This window comes from Anser anser (assembly GCF_964211835.1).
Source record: "Anser anser genome assembly, chromosome: 2".
Lineage (NCBI taxonomy): Eukaryota > Metazoa > Chordata > Aves > Anseriformes > Anatidae > Anser > Anser anser.
The window spans coordinates 53209320-53231310 of NC_139721.1; the positions used below are offsets into that span (position 1 = coordinate 53209320).

Consider the following 21991-nt stretch of genomic DNA (forward strand, 5'->3'; position numbering starts at 1 on the left):
AATTCTTGCATTAGCATATGGCAAACTGCTTTGAACAGCCACGGCTTTTCAGACAGCCTACCATACCTTGCAGCCAAGTTTAGGAGAGAGTCCCCAGTGATTTTCTTCACAGAATTCACATTTTGGTCCCCGAGTGTGAGGGGGACAAATGCACTGACCAGAATCTGCGTTACAGTTGTTCTGAGTATGAGCACAGTCACAGGCTGCAAGAGAAATAGGACCATATGATTAACTTTCTTTGCTTTGACTATATAGAAGAAACTCCATGACTACTGATAATCTTACTTTTCATAACTATTCAGTATGGTTTATCCATTCCACTAGGAACCCCTTGCTGTCCCCAACCATTGAGAAACAAATTATGACCAGGCTGGCATTTCACTTTTTTATTAAAAGTCCATTATTTCTGCTTGATATAGCCTGACTGGTGGTTTAAAAAGCAGCGCTGCTTTTCCACAGGGGAGTCAACAAAGCCAAATAAAATTATTGTGGAGAAAAGTAAATTTGTAGGGAAAAATTTTATTATAGAGGATGCAAAACTCATCAGGGATTCGATAACGTTCTCAAACAGGTGAAAGAATCTCAGGGATGAATACTTTTCAAGAATTTCTTATTAATTAATGGGAAAAGAATGATTTTATTTATATCAACTAACATTATTGCAGGAAGCACTTGTCTATTTAAGAAGCGCAACACTATTCTTGCTAAAAAGAAATTCAGTTAAGCAGGTTTTTAATTAGTTTAGTAACATTTACAAAGTTTTCAAGGCTGAAATGGTAAAAGGTACCTAAGGGATCTTTTATTCTTAGTAAAGACACAGTATGTATGTTCAGAAACACAATCCTATCACATAATCTCGCTGCAGAATTCACATTACTATACTGTGAAAAAAAAAAAAAAAGTCAGATTGGAGAAAAGGTAGGCATTCCTTTGGCTATATTGTGTTGAAAGGGTATCTTATTGACCTGATAAATTTGTGGGGTTTTTTTGATGGCATGTTCTCAGTTTGGATTAATATTTTTCTCTAAAACCTGTACATACCCAAGTGATAATGGGAAAATACAGTCAATGGCATATCTTATCAAAGCAGAAATCATATTTTTAAGAATTAAACAGAAAGAAAAAAAAAAGATAAAAGTCTGTAGTAGCAGTAGTTCTTAATTTTTTTTCCTTAGGTTAACCAAAGCACTAGGAAACCATTTTCCTTTTTTTTTTTTTTTTTTTGAATATTTATCAAAACAACTGAACTTTGCTGCAGTGTAAGATAAAACACACTGCTGAAAGAAATTCCACACCAACCCTGGAAGAATCATGGATTAGAACTTACGTGTACAGCCACCATTCTGGAACGAATGAAAGCCATGAGCACAGCGATCACACTTTTCTCCAGCCACGCCTGGTAAACAGTGACACTGCCCCTGATGACTGCAGACCTCGGAGACTGAGCCAAATTGACTGCAGTTGCAGGGAATACAGCCAAGTCCAGTAAGCAAGCCATAATAGCCATTCTGTTGGACAAGAAGGAGATATGTTTGAGAACATCAAGTCTGTTCTTATTTTCTCTTAGTTACTTTCCCTGCTGCCTGACCTGCATGAATATTGATCAGCTCTGTTTGACTGAAGTGGGAGGACTCCCTGGCCTTATCTATTCCCTGTTCCCAGCCATTTGCAAGTGTGCATTTGGATGAAAAACTCAACACTGAAATGCTCTCATGGTCCTCTAATCTCATTAGTGGGACTTTATGTTTAAAACTCTGAGGTTATTTTAATTTGAAGACTTCCATGAGGACAAAGGAGGGCTGTGCTGGCCAGGCACAGACTCCTGTGAATGTGTATTGAAGAGCAGAACAGAGCATGTCAGTGACCTATGGTACATGTGGATTGAAAAGCATTCAGCTTGGTTGGCACAGGGGCAGTAACTGGGCACAGACTTCCTGCTCTGGTCTCTGAGTCAGTTCCATACTTATCAAAGGCTGAAAACTGCTGTTTTGTCTCACCAGTGAATACCTATTTGTTCTTGCAACAGGCCTGTCTTTTAGCTGAATCCCTTTTTGGTGTTCAGCCATGATGTATTTATTATCACCAAGCCCATTTTTCAGATATTCCCAGAATTCATTTTGCAGAAGCACAGTGCTAAGACCCCTCCAGGTCTGACCAGTGGCCTTCAGTTTTTTTTGTTTTTTTTTTTTTTTTTTTTCAGTAAGCCAATGTGACTGTACCCTGTCAAGCAGTGTGACACTGGCCTCAACAACCTGATTCAGAAGCATGGTGAGTCAACTGTATAGCTCCACATCTGCAAAGAGTGAGGCAGAACAATTCACAACTACAAAAACCTGTCCAGGCAAACCTTTGGTCATCTCTCCAGAACAGGCCTCCCCTCCCCTAAATTTATTTGCTGCCAGTTTCTGCATCTGCTCTAGCCTGAGTTCATCCTTCTTGAACAAAGTTGACCAGAATTTTACACAGCAACACAGGTACCTTACTGGTACAACTTTACTGGTACACTAGTATTATCTATCTCTGCTGGAAATAGCTCATTGACACATCCTAAATCATATTTGCCTTTTCTATAGCTGTATCACTTCAGACAGGGAGAGGAACCTTCTATGGTTCAGCAGTACACTCAGGTCTTTCAACTTCTCAGTCCATCTCAGATCACAGAAGCTTCCTTCTTTGACATTTAGTAACATTTCTGTTTGTTTCAAAACAGAAATTGTTTTGTTTGTATCGAAAATCATCCCTTCCCACCCTACCCTCCAACTCCTCTGACCTAATTTGGTGTCCAAGAATTTCATGTTTTTGTGCCAAAGTCATAAATGAAAATATCAAAAAGACTGATCAAAAGCCTTTGGTTTCCTATGCAGCAAATACAAGTTTGAATTCCCAGAAAATTTTGGAGAATGTGAGATAAACTTTATATTCCATGCTTTCAAGCAGCCAAAACTTTCTTTTTGTATCTCCTCACATTGATGCTGGTATCCACAGAGAAACAGGCAGACCACGATACAAGAAAACACAGATATTAGGAGCAGATAAACATTTGCTTACCAAGCACTTATCACATCTTTGTCCAATCACATTTGACTTGCAGTGACAGAAGCCTGTCTCATGATGACAACTACTGGAAAGGGAACCATTCACGTGGCACTCACAGGCTTATGTTTAGGGGGGGAAAAAAAAAGGTGCAAAAATGTACAAAAATGTATATATATTAACATCTCCATATATGCATTCATTATTTCAGGATTCCAAATTTGTTACATAGTGTGTGTTTCATCAGTTTATATCCTATAGATGTTAATACACTATAGCAATACCCATACTACACATTTAAGCTTAAAGAAAAAACATTTCTGTGAAGATATACATGTAAGAAGTTTTTTTCTTCCAGCCTTATTTGTACTATTCAGAAGTAAGAAATGTCTATAGCAAGTCACTGGAGGGATAGTATTAAACAAGCCAGTAAGTTTCAGGAATACGAAGTGTCAGACCCTAGCATAATACATTCCTTCCTCGGGCTAAACCAACCCCATAGTTTTCATCTTGCACTTGGCAACTCACAACTTAAAGTTTAACACTTTTGGAAAAGGTGCATATCTCCCCACCCATTCTGCAACATGCACACCACATTGTTTTTCTGTTTTTTATGTTCTGAGAGTAATAACAACAGCTTACCACGACAACTTTTCTCAACCACTGCATCCCCATAATACCCGTCAGCGCACTTTTCACAGTGGTGACCTGCTGTGTTCCCCACACATTTCAGGCACTGTCCTGTGACAGTATCACAGTGACCATCTTCCTGAGGGTCTACATTGCCATTGCATTCACAAGGAGCACACGACTGTCCTGGCACGAGTGGATTTCCATAGTACCCATTAGCACACCTGCACCAGAGATAAAAAATTGTATCAAAAACCGCAGAATCATAGAACTATCCAGGTTGGAAGGGGCCTTGAAAGATCATCTAGTCCAACTTTTCATGTAAAAGGGCAGCTAGATGAGATTATCTAGTACCCTGACCAGTTGTGTCCTGAATGCAGTCATGTCAAATACTCTCCCCACTCAAGAGGGTACTTCCTATTAAAATTTTATCTACTGAGTCTCTCACAGGCAAAGACAAAGTGAGGAAAATGTTATTAGGAATCTTTTTTACATGTGGTATAAACAATTCAAAGCAGGTAGCATGATGAATAATTAGTAACAACAACTATACCAAAGGTACCACACATACCTTTCACACTGGAAACCAGTATAGCCTGGAAGACATTTGTCACAGACAATTCCACCTCCTTCCCTCAGCTGGCAAGTGGGACTGAAACTATCAACAGTATTTGTGACAGTTAGTGTTACTGCACAAAAACACAAGACTTCTATAAACATTTAATACCCATTCTTAAAATCCATGCACCTGTCCATATAGCCACATAATTTCTAGTTTTTCCAGATTAACATCAATGTTTTACACATCACAGTATGTCAAAATAGAATTATCGCTTTCAGAAATTCTTCTTGATTTTTATTTCTTTCAAAGGAAAGGAAGATTTTAAAACACTTCCTAAAAAGCTGTCTCTCCTTCTAGCAAATTCGTCAAATCACTGCACCAAGTGCCTCATTTTCAGATGTAACACTTCCGTCCTTCTGTTGTTTTCAGCAACAACATGAAAGATAACTGTGATGTTGCTGCCAAGTTCAAGGAGAGGTATAAGTATTTCTTTGTGTACTTTGTATACAAATTACACCAGTTCACTTGTCCTGTCTTAGCTTACTCGTTCATCTACCCGGCAAAAAAAATAAAAATAAAAATGTTTCTATGACACAGGCTCAAATGAATAGGGAAAGAAAAATTCTTGTCTTTCTCCTTCAGGTTTCATAATGTTTTTCTTTACCTCACATTCCGATTTTGCTGCAAATGCAAAAAAAAAAAGATCTCAAACAAGCAGCTTACTTGTTTGCAGCAGAGCTCAGAGGACAGGCACAGGGCTGGCAGTCCTCAGGAGTTCCTTGGGATGGATTTCCATAGAAGCCAGGCAAGCACTGTTCACAAAAAGGTCCTGTCGTGTTATGTTGACAAGCCTGTGAGACATGGCAGAAAACTTTTTATATTTACTTTTGATGGGTTTTAATCCCTTGTGGGATCTCTGCAGGAATCTGCATGCAGTACAAAATGAAAATTCAAGCAAATTACCAAAAAGAACTTTTAAAATGAGTTATTGTGTTTGTTTTGTGTGTTTTTTTTTTTAAGAGTTATAATAACAGTTCCTAATTGTTTTTTTCCTTCATTTTAGAATGTATTTTACATCACAGAACCTAACTTAAGTATATTTTGTGAATTGCAAACACAGCAAAAAAAATCTTATATATTTCTTACTGGTGTTTAGCTATTGTATTCCTGTGATTTTTGAATTTCAGAAGAGAGTGTGTAACTTCCACTGATGTCAGTCAAGGAAGATTCACATGTATGTATATTCACCCAAAACACTGTTTAATTTTGTTCCTTTCAGGAAAAGTAATACTGTCATCTTGAGCAAGCAAAGTTAAGATTTTTATCGGTCGGTATATATCAACATTTTTTCTTTCGTTCTGATTATTCCACACTTGAAATGGTAAACTGAAACAAACTATTGAAGAACACTTTAACAGAGCCTCTGAACACATACTGAAGTAAACAATGAAAGGCAAAAAAAAAAAAATTTGTACCCATAGCTTTAAATTTTCATACATCATAAACTTGACTCCCAAGGCCAAAATGCTCTCCTAATTTCTACAGATACTTAGAAGGATGACTTACAAAGCAAACACCTTGAATATCACATTCAGTTGCATGCCCATTGCATTTGCAGGGTTGACAAATACCCCCAAATAGTATTCCATCCACACGGTAATACCCAGGGAGACAGGACTGAAAAGAAATGGGGAAACATCAGCAGCATTACATGTGTTAAAAGTACACTCCAAATCATTTTCAAAGAGCCCACTGCTGACCACCCACCGACTTGTTCACATTGTGGTAAACTGAATACTCTTTCAAGTCTATTGATGTCACTACAACTCTTTTCTGGTGGTTGTTTTTTGCTTGCACTGGATGAAGGGGATATGTATTAACTCCACGAAACTTTGATTCATCCCTTTGTACCCCGGAGGCACTTAAGTTTTCTGAACTTGAATATGTGAAGTTATTTACTATGGGACAATAAAAAACAGATGGTCTACCTCCTCTGCAGAATCACGAATGATGCTATGGTACATGGCTTCATATTGAAATTATTTGTCAAAATAATTCCTACTATTCTACAGGTGGTGCTCTGCCTCCATAATCTTCTATTCAGATACCACCTTGCCTTACATATCTGATCCTTGTAGGATCTTCCAAAGACTAGCATTCCTCCCTGCTAAGATTCCTTATTGCCTCCATAAACCTAATGACATAAAACAGAAATAAACTGCACAATTCAGATCCAGGAAAAGTGCTATTCATGAGTCAGGGACACTTAAAACAGTTTCACGAAGCTTTTACAGCTACTCCTTCCGTAACACTAATGCTGTAAAGTCTATCATCATCTTTTAGTGCCATCAAACAGAACTCAAGAAATAAGTTTAAAACCTCATCTAGTATATTTGGAAGAAAACATCTACAGCATTGTGTACAGTATAGTACACAGAATTTAACCACAGATCATATAGTCTTATGGCAGTGTAATTAAAGGCAGCTTCTCTAAAACTAGGTCCTTTCAGAAAGATCATTTTACATATACGGAACATTAGGAGAGGTTACCTCACAGGATATTCCTGTGTAACCTTGAGGACATTCACAGAATTCCACATCTGGTGCTGAAGAAAGATCTATAACATTTGCACTTGCAGTATCCAGGGTTACAGAGTCCAGCCTAGGATTAAGCATGAAAACATCATATCATTTGTTTCCTAAAATTTGATTTTAACTGTTTGGTTCTATGGGAGTCATACCACTGAGTAATGCTCCCTAGAAGCAACAGCTGAGGAAAAGGCAAAAAAAATTTCAGTTGTAAAATATTGTGACGGTAGTTTTATCACTGCGTTTGCAGTTCTCAGCTGGAAGTAGATATACCCTCATCCTGTTATCATTATTGTTACTCCTGTTGTCTTGGTGACTTCTCCTGTGGTGAGGTTTAATTAAAAACTTCCCCCTCTGTCATGATACTAGAGGTATATTGGTGGTGCAGCCTTCTCTTGCAGTCCTGTGATAAGACAGCTTTACTGCATCATGTCTAAACTAGACGTATGTTGCAGGAGGGTAAGCAGTGAGAAACAGCACCAGTTCGTTGCTGGTGCATACAACACAACAAAGCAAAACAACAAGGTGAAATGGCATTTTGCAGCAGGGACAATTTTCTCAGCCATAGGTAAAATTATTTAAATGAATCTTTACAATCATTCCGGAAAGATGAACCTTATATCCTAAATGGACATAAATATCATCACTCCTCAAGGGCACAAAGCAAATTTGTGCTTAACTATGAAGTCCAATGTTGTTGACATAAAATGCTACCAAAGTAGGGAACAAGAAGAAAGGCTAAGGGAAGTAATTAAATAAATGATGAATCATTGAACGGATTCCCTTGAGATCATAAGACTTTATTCCTGTATAACTTGGAGAATAGACAGATTTGAAATGACTTATAAAGACACCGCTAATGCTGACCTGAGACTATGAATGACCAGCTACTCCATCCCAGCCCAATTTTCCTATTAAACACTCCCTTATAGAGGACCATCAGTAACATCTATGGTAACATTTAAAGAAATTACAGTCAGGATCTTTACTGGCAGGTTATCAATAATCAACGATGATGGATTAACTCGCCACACACCAAAATAAGCACACCAGTGAGAGTTTAAGAGAGATTTCCTTCTAACAAATCTGTCATTGTAATAAGGCTTTTAGGCAGTATTCTTTTAAAGCAGAAAACAATGATCCTGCTTCACAACCAAATGCTCCTTTCTGCACATTCCACATGAACGTATTTTGGAGGCAATAACAGTCATGAAAAAAAATCAATTAAAATTGTTTTCTTCTAGAAATTATTAATGCAAAACTTTAGGAATACTGACAGTACAAACAGTGCTTCACATACACAATAGTAGTAGAAGTATACAGATTAATTTGAGTATTTTCTCTCCCTCACCTGTAAACAGCTTTTTTGGCAATGTTGTAGTTGGCCCTAATCAGAAGATGAGTCACATTTACTAGAACAGTCATCAGTCTTTCCCGGTCTATAGCTTTTTTTGTATTGAAGTCTATAAAATTCTCCGACACGAATCTCACTGAATTAGAGTACTCCTCATATGGCTGTAATGACAAGCCCGCTGCTCTTGTGCTCAAAATCTGCCCATTGCCCTGAATGTGGAAGATAGAGAAAACATTTTTCAAATTTGCACGCAAATTTTACTTATCTATTACATTTAGTGTCATATATACATCCAGATAACATAGAAAAGAAACAAAGCAGATTTCTTGCAGTAGGAAAAAATAAATTAAAGGTCTGAATTTTCCATGTATTCAAGAAGATTGCAATCTCATTCTCTTTTGGTTTAGAGACTTCAGAAACACATGCTTTTCTTTTGGAAAAAGAACTAAATTAAAATTCAGAAATCAATTCTGCAAAACAATCTCTTTTCTGCTTTGGTTCTATTGCTAAGTATATATTACAAAATAATGCTTTTTGGAGATGTCTGGATTTCAGTCTTACTTTTCAGTCTTACTTCTAAACTGCAATATAACTAAAAAAAAAAAAAAAGTAATCAGCAAGAATATTCATCCATTTCATAAATATAAATCATTCCTGCTTATTGTAGTTACTTTTGTAAACACAACTTGGTTCATTTAGTAATTATCACCTCACGTTTTCACAAAGGATAGTGTGTAGTATTTTATTATTTAAAAATATTATTATATACCTACAATTTCAGAGAAACAGAACAGAAAATTAGAGAATTGATTAGCAAGAAAATATTGGCAGTGACTTTTAAGAAGGGATTTAAAACTGAGATTTAACAAGGGATTTAAAACTACTATGATAGAAATACTATTTCACTTTTCTTCTTTTTTAACCTATCCATAGATTCCTAATAATGTTTGAGTAGTAGCCAGCTGAAAACAATCTACCTGAATGATGACATCCACGCTAGATACTATATCACTGTCCACACTCTCCATTGGAATGTCGTAAGACACTGTATACTTCAAGTCTCCACCAAAAGCTGTGAGCTGAAATAGTAAAAAAGAAAGCCTTAACAACAAAATAACCTCCAATCAACACAAAGAAGAGGCACGAGACAAAATAACGTGTTTGTCCCAAATTAAGGGATACATTGGTTTACAAACACCACTTTCCAGGGAAAATTTAACGTGCTGTGCGCCTATCAGCACAGGCACAAGTGCTGACTTGTTACTGTGCAGGTGGGGAAACCTAGCTGAAGGCTCTACAGATGATTCAGATAAGTGCCCTCATTCAGTGAAACACCCACAGGACTTTCAACAAACAGCAGGGTTTATGCTACCATCCTAGCCAAAGGGCAGAGCACGTGGTGGGAGTTATTCACATTCCATCTCCCACCTTTCAGGCTCCTTAGCCCCACATCTGCTGCTGACTACTTCAAAGTAAATGAAAGAGTTGTATCAACAGTTATACCTACATTAAATGGATGAGAGATCAGAATTTGAGTGAACATTCCCCTGCGCAAAAACTACTCCCCCTAAAGTTACACTTCTGAATCCTGTGTTCATTTAGCCAGTCACTGTACTAAGAACAGGGGCTGCAGGAGCAAAGAGGCTGGACTGAAAAAAATTAAAGTGAGGTTGCAAGGTCGCCTCTACTCAGAACTGGTGAGGCCACACCTAGAGTACTGTGTCCAGTTTGGGGCTTGCCAGCGCAAGAGAGACACAGACATACCAGAAAGATTCTGGTAAAGGACCATGAAGATAATAAAGGGACTGGAGCACCTTTCACACGAGGAAAGACTGCAAGTACTCTGAGTGTTTAGCCCAGGCTCAGAGGGGATCTCGATGTGTATAAATATCTAAACAGAGGGTGCAAAGAAAATCAGAGCCAGGCTCTTTTCAGTGGTGCCGTGACAGGACAAGAGACAATGGATACAAACTGGTACACAGGAGGTTCCTGTGCACTTTACTGTGCAGGTGACTATAAATACTGGCACAAGTTGCCCAGAGTTAGTAGAGTATCCCTCCTTGGAAGTATTCAAAAGCCATCTGGACATGGTTCCTTGGCAAACTGCTCTAGGTGACCCTGCTTGAGATGAGGGATTAGACAAGATGACCTCCATGTCTCTTCTCAATTATTCCATGATTCTCTTGGATAAAATAAAATAAAATAAAATAAAATAAAATAAAAAATAAAATAAAATAAAATAAAATAAAATAAAATAAAATAAAATAAAATGGGACTCAGAGCTCACAAAAATTAAGACCGGGGCAAAAATTAAGACCAGTCAGTTGGAAACTAATAAATTTGAAATGGAAGATGAGCAATATAGAATATATTGGTCCTGTCAACTGTACTGAACAAGATGTGAAGGGCATCAGCTTTGGGTTGGGAGCCATGAGTATAGGGAATGTGAGCAAGAAAGCTAGTAACAGTCAAGAAAAAGAGGGAGATTTTATTGTGTCATCAAAGATAGGCTGAGAAGAAATTGGGGAGAAGAGTGAGATCAAAGAGAGAGCAAGAAGGGGAAAAACTGGGGACATCTAGCCAGGAACACTACAATTTGAAGAACAGAGACAGGTTGAGAAGTCTGGTAATATCAAGTTTTATGTGTACTTCGTAGTTACGGAAGTTGTGTATATATTCCAAACATATTCATATTTTAATTACTTTCCATAAGCTAATCAAAGAACAGACAAAGCAACTGTGAAGGTTTCAGTGCACAGTAAGAAAGCATTAAACTGAAAGACAAAACTTTATGTCATACAGGAAAGATTTAAAAATAGAGTTCTAGGGACACAGAGGTGAATTTAAGGTATATTAACATCCCAGTAAGTAAATATTTTGGTAAGCAGAAATATATATACTGTTTATGTACAAAAAATTTATTAGAGCAATACAGTATGATTAAAATAGGGAAATGAATTGTTTTGACTCTTTCTAAGAACTCACTTTATTTCCTAAATATGGCTCAGGTGCTGACCAATAGTAAGTATGTTTCAGCACTTTCACAGCCTCAGTGTTGTTGATGCTTATTTGATGGGGGCCATCCAATTGACTTTGCTGAGGTTGCACACCCCTTGCGTTATACAGATCAGTAACAAGCCATCCAGTCATGTGTGTTATCTGCAAGAAATAATGCAAGAAATTAACAGAGTCAGGCCTGGTGTCACTGAAAAAGCAGTCACTAAACTTAACTGATCCCTAGATATTCATTTAAACTGGTGAATCTATAACACTTTTATTAACCCAGTCCAATACACACAAATGGGGCACTTCATCATATGATAAGACTAGGACTGTCTCGGTCCCTGTAAGAGACAGGAATACAAACACAGCAAGTTTGATTTTCATCCTCCCAACAAAATTAGCATAATTTCTTCAATATACAAGGAAATTTTAACAGCATGAGGTCAGAAAACAAATATATGTGTGTATATATATATATATATATATTATTTTTTTCTTTAATCACAGACTCTGCTAGCCAATGCTTCCAGTATTACTGCAAACCAGCAGGGCCAAAGCCTGCACTGAGAAGGCATGTTGACCACCTCAGAGCTGCCAAATGATATTGAAAGTCTATTCCTCTGTACGAAAACACACGCCAGAATTTAGAATTAACTTGGGTGCATGTCAAAGAGAAATACGGTATGTTTTGCAGCTGCCTGAGGAAAGAATATTAGGTCATGGAGGTAACATACAATACCTGACTGATGGGCCATGTTAGGCTGTCACAGACATCAGAAACTCCAAAGCAGAAACACTCTGTGCAGCCCTGAGGATTTCTTTCTTGCAGGTTGTAGAATCCAGGTTTACAGAGGTCACAGTTTTCACCTTCTACATTTTCCTGTCAATGGCACATAACATTTGTTTCACATCAGTATTATTATGGCACCAAATACAGTGGATTAGATAGGATTTAGGCATAACAGCATTCAGAAGGTTCTAAAAGAAAACAGATTTCAGCCCAGCAGGCTTATTGAATAAGACTCAGAGCTTAAAATGAAAACTGATTGGAAAAATTCATTAGAATTTGCCAGTTCATCAAAATCAAAATATACCCTGGTAAAGGTTCTGTTGCAATGAAACTTCAGCACATGGGAAGGGTTTGAAAAGCTTCTGCCAGTTTGCCAGTCTGCTTCTCTGGTAGCTTGAATTTATAGCTTACTCTGGGCATGGAGCTCCCATCTTTACCAAATCAAGAGGTCTTGCCTCTAAGGCTGGCTCCTGGAGCTACCACAGCCAGTTTCAAGACAACAGTTCCTCAACCACCTATTAATACTTGTACCTACCACCACTGCCACCTCGTCCTAGAGGAGTTCCACATACATTTATGCTACTCCTTTAGCTCCTAGCACTGGCCTGCTGCCTCCTTACTAAGCAAGCTGGGTAGTTCACAGCACACTGCTACATACTTCTTTCAGTGTAGTTTTGGGGGTGGGGGTGGGGGGGGGGTGGGGGGGGGGTGGGGGGGCAGGGCGACATCCAACTTTTTTCTTGTAAAATCTGTACAGGCATTATGTATTTATTTATTCCAAAAGTTTAAATAAATGTTGCTGAGATGCAAACAAGTAAAGAAAATATTCAGTAAATAGACAAAAATATTCAGTAAATACCCACAAATTTGTGTAAGTAGATCTCAGTGGGTATTTCTACACAGTGAGATTCAGAACACCTCCTGCTGGCAGGCACAAGTCTCTGACCATGTCCTGTTGTATCAAGGCAAGACCTGAGTACATATCACTCCTCCACCTCAGCCTTTGGTTTCCACAGTGAGAAAACCCCACTGCAAAGGCAAAGAAGACTTTACAGAGCACCCCACAAAGTTCCCCGATACAGATGATTAGGACGCCACGACTGCAGGGCACACAGTGAAGCATATCTGCCTCGCTGTTTTGAGAAGGCCTGTATGAGCTCTGCAGTGTAATTTGAAATGCAAAGCGTGCAGACCAAATTCTGATTTCAGAAGCAGTTACCAGGCTAACATCCTTCCACTTCACCCAGAGAACCACTCCCAATTCCAGCCTTAGATTGGGTTCAATGGAGCAAATTTCAAGCCTACCAGAGAGAAATTTAAACACTACCAACAGTCTCCTCTTGTCGACCAGTGTTTGGCATATCAAGTTTATTGAAGACCTCTCTAAACAGGTAGGTTATATATTTCTGTACATAAAATACATACAATTTCTGCAAATTATACAAAAAATCTAGATGATCCCCACCTCTTATACAAAGGCTGAGGATGCTATTTGTTAATCTTTAAATTTACAGAAAATCCCACGTAAAGGGCCTCCTGAAATAATGAGATTTTAAAATTTTGGATTTTTACAGAAATAATTATTGTATGCTTCCTCATTTCTGTCTTCAGAGTATACTTCGATCACACATTTCATTTTATCTCTGTAACATTGGAAGAAATTATTATTTATTTCTTAATGAAAACCCATTATCATACCCCAATGACTAGACCACAGGAGCTGTTGTGACTGAGGAAAACCATAGGAATAGGCTGTGACTGTGATTAAAACCCTACAGTGGAGGGAGGCTCAGTGCATATGGGCAAGAGCACAGTGCCTATGAAGCTCAGGGAATAATGAAGGGTGTTACTGACTACAGCTGTTGCAAATAAGCTGACTATCTCATCAAAATGGGGACTGGAGAGTGGCCTTTGTTTTAGATAAACAACTATCAACAGTCAACTAGTGATGTAAATGTTTATTCCTGAGTTCATTTTAGAAGTGTGAATGTTTCCCTGAATTCTCCAGATGAGCATAGTGTGTGGGTTTAGGTGTGAGTATGTTGCTCAAAGTATTAAAAAATTTTAAAAAAAGAAAAAAAAAAAGAAAAAAGACAAACAGCAAAAGAATTTTGAAGAGAGCAACAGGCCTGAGCTGGCTTCAACCCATGCGTTCCTCCCTGTTAACTGGGGAGGCCCAATGCTGTGATGGTGGGTATATAAAGACCAGTAATGGGAATCGCGTTTGTACTGTGATCTAACTGTGTATTACAATTGCTGTATTGCACTTGTAGAGTGAATTCCATACATTGCTCTTCTAAATCGATAGTCAATGTAACATCAAATATTTTAAATTTGATTTTGATGTGAAACATTTCCCTCTCCACACGTGGAATATCTAAAAGAATTTGGTCAGAGTATTAGAATCCAACAGCTGTGTTTCACAAATGATCAAACATGAAATTCTGAGTATAAAAGTAAGTTTGCATTACTGTGTTCACAGGGTTGACATAGGCATAGAAATTAGGAATTCTGTCTCTTTCATTTAAAATTTGGAGCACACAATATAAGTGGGCTGATGGCTAGTGACACTCTCAATGATCCGGCATAAAAAATGTGTGCCATGGTCATGCCCATGACAGTATTGAAAGGGGACAGTTTTTCATCCAGTTTATACCAAAATTTTAACCAGTAAGCCACATCGGCTAAAACAGTGTTACTGTAGTTCAGAATCAGGCAAAATGGTTGTATCTTTTTTTTTTCTCATTTAAATTGGCCATTGGAACTATTTCTTTCATCCAGACTCTGGTTATTTATGCACTTGATATTTTGGATCAGATAACTCATGCAAGAGAACTAAGCAGTTTCAGAAAAACTGTCAAACAAACCATGTTTTTCTGGCTCCTGTTCACTGTCATATTTGGCAACAAATACATAAGCTACTAGCTAACATTCGGTTCAGAAAATTGTGTGTAACTTCTTTAAATATTGCCACGCAGCTTGGTAACGAAGTTCAACAGAATATACAGCTGCAAGATATATCAAAAGGGTTGGGTATTTACCAAAAATGAAAGAGGTAGTGGCAAATCTTTTTTGTTAAAATTGTTGATGGTTCATATTTCGTAATCAAATAATTAACTCACATTTCATTCGTCAGTCTAATTTAACTGTTCCAATAATTATTCCTTCCAAATGCATATTGTTACTTCACACAAAGCAGATTTTATAAACGCATCCTTTCTTTACATGTCATCAGTGTCTTTTAAGAGAAACATCAGCTCATCCCTAAAACCAAACCCAGCTAGGCACACTGTCACTCTCCCTGTGATTCTCTCACACTCACATGTGCAATTAGTATTTGATTTTAATGTCAGTCTGGCCCATTTTTATAGAGTAACATACAGAGCACTAAATATCATACAGAACTGTTCAACTTAATTTACAATATTTTCAGTTCAGAGAATAGTCATTTTAAGTTCTAGTTACTGAGTTCTAGTTATGACACCAAGTCACTTGTTATAAAAGAAGAGATCTCTAGTTAATGAATAAATTCTCCTTATTAAAAAAAAAAATCACAAATTTAATCCACAGATTCCCTTTTAAGCAAAAACTATCACTTTAATACTCACTTTGCAAAGACAAGGTTCTGTGCATGGATCTTCATTAATGCTGCCAATTAGGCTGCAGTTACAACGCAGGCAGTTTGGGTAGCCTCGATACCCAAATGCACAACGGTCACATTTTTCTCCTGTGTAACCTCCTCTGCATTGACATTGACCTGGCCACATCCCTTGAAAAGCAAAAATTGATAAACAAATAAGAGCAGGCAGTAAGCTGGATTCAAGATGTCTCAGAGCACGCAAGTAATTTAACATCCCTTTTTTATTTTATTCCATGTTAATTCCACACAGACGCATGACATAATGTCAGTCTCACCATTTATTTTTTTGTGTTCAGAGTACCAGATGCACAGAGACTGCAGCAGAATGGATTTTATGACAGCTATAACAGCATTCATGAACAACAATGTTAGATCTCAATCCTTCATATTGCTTTACATAGTCAGAGCCTTCCATCTCCCACACAAGACCACATTCAGGGACCTGACACATCTTTCACCTCACTTTTCTAAATATTCACCGTTGTTCTGAAATGGTACCTAACTGGCAGCCATTCACAACATGAAACAGTTCCCTCATATTTCGCAGCCCAGACACGTTAGCCAGATTTTAAGTTTAGAGAGGAGATATTTCCTGTTGCCTTACCAAGCTGTGAGTCAGAATGGTGCTCGTCTTTAACACAGTCAGAACTCAAAGATCCAAATGGGTCACAGCCACAGGGATAGCAGGGGTGATCATCATAGGGAGAAACCTATGAGACAAATGTTCTCTGTCAAATTCTCAAGTTATTAACTGGAAAAGTAAAGTTACTTCTGTTTCTTGTCTGGGATCACTGGAACTAGCACAAATGAAGACTAGAAAAACTGGTATACAACAACAGATCAGGGGACTCAATCTGTTTAATTTTAGCAAACAGAAGATGGGGAGATTGCAGTCTAGGAAAAAAAATGCAGGAACAAAATTTGGTCTTCAATAGCACAGGCAAAGGTACAGTAACTCTAATGGCTGGAAGTTGAAGCTTGACACATTCAGCCTAAATATATATCTTTTAGTGTGACAGCAGTTAACCACTGTGATGGTTTGCCAAAGATTATGGAAATGTTTAAGACAAGAATGGATGCTTTTTGCAAAGATACTCTAGTTCAAAGAAGAAGGAAATGAAAAAAATCCTTGGCTCTGTATTCAATGGGTGGACAGATATTCATGAAGATTCATTCTAACTTCATGATCTATACAACTTTGAAATATAAGGCAATGTAACTTATGGAAAGGATTTTCTTTTCTAGAAGGGAAACCTAAAGTTTTCTTTTGAGTACTTCAGATGTAAAGCAAATCAGTAATGACCTATGGATACATATATATTGGCCACAAATTGAATATTTCAGTGCTTCTTAAAACAAGTGAATTAGAGAATCTCAGACTCAGGTTTAATTCTCCTTTGGATGAACTTACCTGCTGTCTAACCACACTCCTACCACTCACCCTTGCTCTCTGCACCCATTTATGCTAGATTTCTAAAGCATGGGCTTTTGAAAATATGTATGAACCTGCTGAAGCAAGACCTTGTGGGGCAGAAATTTAATTCACTACCTTTCTTTATGCAGACACCTCTAACACTGCAAGAACTTCACATTCTGTTACTCATATGTTTAAAAATGTCTTTTGTGGAGACATTTAGGTCATTTTTTTTAAAGAGGGACGCTTGTCAATAAACTGGAAAGTAGACAGGCTCAGATAGACCACATGTTCTACAATAAACATGTCAAGAAGAAGAATTTTTGTTGCAGTATCTCATGACTCAGAGTCTGACCTTAGAACCATGTGATGGTCTTTTTAAACACTGATTGAAATGGGCTTGTATAGGACAGGACATAATTTTAGCACTGCTGAAGACATCAGATCTTCAGTGCTGGCACATTTAGAGCTTTATCCACAGGAGAAATGGTTTTCCTATTACACCTACATTTCCACACTAGGAAAACATATTTACTTATTCTTTTCTTCTCCAACAGCTTCTTTTAGAGCAATTAGACCTGCCATTCCTCACAACTGGACAAGCATTTTATGCTTTTCTCTGAAAGCTGTTGTGGTATGTGATTTATAAAAAAAAATCCTGTACAGTTTTTAGTTATTCTACAGTGGATAACAATACATGTATGAATGTACAAAGAACGTTAAAATGGTATATTCCAAATCTTACTTTGTGTGGTCTAAAATATCCATCAGCACACATTTCACAGTTGATCCCAGTAGTATGTTGAGTACAGTTTAAACAGACACCACCTCCTATATACTGGCCATGAATATCCATGCTCCTTTTCTGATCTGCAATACTCTGGTTGTAATAACAATCTTCTGCTTTGTTATGACAGTTGCACTCTAAGAAGAAATAGAAAAGAAATTCACTTTTTTTAAAATTTACATTACATTACAGTTTCTACAACACTGACACTTTTCAAAGAGGAAATTGTAAGTAGAAGAACATATCAATTCATCTCAAATGTGTGACTTTTTTTTTCCATTAACCATGCTGTATGCATCAGCAGTCTCAAATACACTCAATTTCTTAGCAAGTAAGCACGTTTCAAAAACACTGTCACCACTTCAATAGCACCCTTCTTAACAGTATTCCACAGATCACACTCCTCTCAGGAGTGATGTCAATAGCGATGTGTGCTATTACTTTTAGCTGCTCTTATATCTTCTGTCCTCTGTATTATAGAAGGAAATCTGCCTGATTCATCTCTTATTTGTATTGTAGACAAAAGTCTAAGAAGTCAACAGTGCCGATACGTAAGTATACATTTGATTTCGGTTAGAATATACTTTTCAGTCCAAACAAACACTTCTTTTCCAAACAGTGGCATTGAAAATTGTGTAAAGACTTCTACTAAAAAGAAAATTCATAGTTGCAAATGGAAAAGTATATCTAGTATGTTCTTAATTGGCTGCAACTTGTGCCAGGCATTAGTGGTGTGAAGAGGGAAAATACACTAGCTAGCCCTAGAGACAGTCATCTGTGCTGAACTACTGTCACAGCCTAAGTCAATCTATCAACTAATCTGGAATGTAATTGGCCAGCAAGGATTTTCTTTCAAAAGATTTGTTATCAGAACAAAGTGTTTTGTTTTTTTTTATCTGACAAAATTTATGATCAAGTAAGAAGTTTGCATTTCAAGTAGCTAACAAAGTGATTGATGAAAATCTGCTAGTTTTTACAGGAGTATAATAAATCCCCAAGTCTCTTTTGTCTCATCCTTTCTGAAAGTTTTGCTGCATGACACTTCCATTAGCCAGGCAGTCACATTAGACAGAATATTTAAAATCATCTAAATAGTTAAGGTTTTAAGTAGGCCTCCTACTCCATGAAGACAGTTAGTAGTTTGGGGATATTTGGGGGAATCAGTGTAGATCTGTATGAAAAGCAACCTCAAACAAGAGTGTAATAAGCCTTTATGAAATTATTTAAGCCTTAGTGCATACTTACTCTCACATTTGTTCCCAGCAGAAATGGTTCCTGGTCTCCATGGTTTCTGATGGTACCCAGGACAACATTTGTTACAGCTCTCTCCACATGTGTTGTGCTCACACTGGCACTGCAATTTCTAGGAAACAGAAGAAAACACATTTTCTTTAAATATTTTTTAAATGGATAATTTACTCAATGTTCTCATAAGTCTGCCTAATATCTGATTTATTCCAAAAAATGTCAACACTCACAAATACTGATCAATTAGCACTAGACTACTCAGCCACACTATATCAATTACTGGGGAGTAGCTTTTCTACAACAGTGAAATTCCTCCTTTTGCAACTCAGACTATTGCTTGTAATGCCCTTCAAGTTTTTTAATTTTAATGCCAAAGTAAGAATTCCCTTCAAAAAAGTTACATTACCAGAGACCCAGATATGATTACAAAGAAAAGGAAGAAAATTATAGCAAATAATTTATATGCATTATGTAGTACTTTAGCCTTCTCTTTCCCATTCTCCTTAGGCAAAGACCTGTTTAAATTGGATAAGTTGTTCTGTAAAAATAGATCAATGAGATCAAAGAATACCTTTGTGATTTCATCCAAGGGGCAGCTTCGAGCATGGCCATAACAAATACACATGCCACCAACAGAGATGTCCTTTATTGAGTAGTAGTACTACAAAAATTAAAGATGAAAAAAGAATGAAAAGAATGACTAAAAGACATCTCTCTCTGTATATATATCTTCCCTCCTACATAATAAAATGCCAGCATTCTATTATTTTGTGACTTAAAATATGTCAAGAAAATACTATGAATTTCTGTCACTTAGAACGATAGAATAGCATCACAGAGTAATTTATGTTGGAAAAGTCCTCTAAGATCATCTGGTCCAACCTTTAACCTAGCACTGCCAGGTCCAGCATTAAACCATGTCACTAAGCTCTACATCTACATGTTTTTTTGAAGACCTCCAGGGTTGGTAACTCAACTACTTCCCTGGACAGCCTGTTCCAATACTTCACAACCCTTTTAGTGAAAATAATTTCCTAATAACCTTCCTAAACCTCTCCTGGTGCAACTAAAGGCCATTTCCTTATCTTATCGCTTGGTGCTTGGGAAAAGAGCCCGATCCCCACCTTGCTATAGCCTCCTTTAGGGTAACAATAGAGCACAGTAAGGTCTCCCCTGAACTTCCTGTTCTCCAGTCTAAATATCCCCAGCTCCCTCAGCCGTTCCTTGTAAGACTTGTTTTCTAGACCCTTCACCACCTTTGTTGCTCTTCTTTGGACATGCTCCAGCACCTCAATGTCCTTGCAGTGAGAGGTCCAAAACTGAAAACAATATTTGAGGTGTGGCCTCACCAGAGCTGATTACAGAGGGACAATCACTTCCCTGGTCCTGCTGCCTACACTATTCCTGATACAAGCCAGGATGCCGTTGGCCTTCTTGGCCGCCTGGGCACACTGCTGGCTCATTCAGCTGGCCGTCAACCAATACTCCTGGGTGCCTTTCTGACAAGCAGCTTTCTAACCACTCATCTCCCAGCCTGTAGTGTTGCATGGGGTTGTTGTGACCCAAGTGCAGGACCCAGCACTTGGCCTTGTTGAACTTCATACAGTTGGCCTCGGCCCATTGGTCCAGCCTATCCAGATCCCTCTGCAGAGCCCTCCTACCACCCTCAAGCAGATCAACACTTGCGTCCAACTTGATGTCATCTGCAAACTTACTGAGGGTGCACTCAATCCCGTCGTCCAGATCATTGAGCTGAGGGAAACCTTCCATTTGGGTTTTTTTTTTCCTATGTTTTTCCTCGGTGGTACAAAACAACTAAGTTTTAACTTTAAATAACGCACCATTCCTAAGTTTCAGGAAAGACCACCAACTGTAGCCAAAATGTGCTTGTAAAAGAAGCTTTTTCCACTACAAAATCCATGCAGCATAACAAAATGCTATATTTGAATTTCAGTTTGTGAAGTAAAAGTGTGCTTTCCTAAAATGGGAACTATACCCTCCCTTAAAATCACTTTGTGCACTTCCTTTTCTGAGGCAGTGTATTAGGCTATCCAAACTTTTAGCTTAAAATTGGTGATACAGCAGAATAGAATCCATTAATATTGCAATGTGGTGAGCAAAAGCGCATACATACATAAGGAAAAGATTTAATTTTCAAGGCAAGGAAGAGGCAGGAAATGACCATCTGGGTTCAGTTACAGCTGCACTATCAACGTGGTTGGCCTGTGTGTATCCTGGGAAGTATGTACTAGTACTTCAGGGGAATGAAAAAAAATATTTTTTGACCACACTTCTAAGTAAAAAGGTCAAGACTCTCAGATCTAAAAACCCTACGGTCATCTGCTTCAGGATGAGGAGGTGGCCCTGGGTGGTCAGACCTGCTGACTCCATGGACTGTTATTTCGCTGAAGGATCTTGGAGCTGGAGCAAACTAGCCTCTTTGAATATTTAATTTTTTAGTTGTTTAAATTTTTATTATAACATTAAAGAAAAAAAAACTACAATAATAAGCATGATTTAAGATTAAAAATAAATAAATAAATAAATAAAAATTTTATGACCAATAAGTCCTTAACTACAGAGAAGAGGTCCAGACTAAGAAAGGTAGGAGGATGACCAGAAGCAGAGCTGTATTTCTTAGTACAGAAAAAGCTCATTGCATTCCCTGCTTCACCCCCCTTTCTGTTGTTTTCTTAAAGCTTATACTCTGTATGGCTCACAGCAGCTGTGTGCAGCTTGAAGTTGAACAAGAGACTAATGCTAACCAAATGCTACAGAGAGAAATAAATAAAAGAAGCAAAACACAGAAACAAACCTGCTGTTGAACACTTGGAAAAGTTCTGCATCAGCCCTTTTGCAAGATTGTATACAAGACACCAATAAAACTGGTATCAACAGCTGGATGTAAAGTCTTCAAAAACAATAAAAATGGAATACAGAA

At 37.8% G+C, this 21991-nt stretch overlaps 1 protein-coding gene across 3 annotated transcripts in view; it reads right to left on the reverse strand.

The window, feature by feature from the left end:
• LAMA1 (laminin subunit alpha 1) overlaps positions 1 to 21991 on the reverse strand; it is a 105536-nt gene that overhangs the window by 49470 nt on the left and 34075 nt on the right. The window contains exons 6-22 of one of the 3 annotated variants that reach the window (XM_083822695.1): positions 19622 to 19711; positions 19048 to 19165; positions 17761 to 17939; positions 16206 to 16311; positions 15570 to 15730; positions 11911 to 12051; positions 11154 to 11327; positions 9146 to 9247; positions 8166 to 8377; positions 6776 to 6887; positions 5792 to 5902; positions 4949 to 5076; positions 4235 to 4321; positions 3676 to 3887; positions 3049 to 3155; positions 1328 to 1508; positions 67 to 203 (exon numbers count right to left, since the gene is read on the reverse strand). In XM_083822695.1, the coding sequence (XP_083678821.1) occupies positions 67 to 203; positions 1328 to 1508; positions 3049 to 3155; positions 3676 to 3887; positions 4235 to 4321; positions 4949 to 5076; positions 5792 to 5902; positions 6776 to 6887; positions 8166 to 8377; positions 9146 to 9247; positions 11154 to 11327; positions 11911 to 12051; positions 15570 to 15730; positions 16206 to 16311; positions 17761 to 17939; positions 19048 to 19165; positions 19622 to 19711 (2358 nt within the window). Of the gene's footprint in view, positions 1 to 66; positions 204 to 1327; positions 1509 to 3048; positions 3156 to 3675; positions 3888 to 4234; positions 4322 to 4948; positions 5077 to 5791; positions 5903 to 6775; positions 6888 to 8165; positions 8378 to 9145; positions 9248 to 11153; positions 11328 to 11910; positions 12052 to 12265; positions 12410 to 13659; positions 13803 to 15569; positions 15731 to 16205; positions 16312 to 17760; positions 17940 to 19047; positions 19166 to 19621; positions 19712 to 21991 lie in introns of those variants that run through there. The other 2 variants (XM_083822696.1, XM_083822697.1) reach the window with 2 other exon arrangements.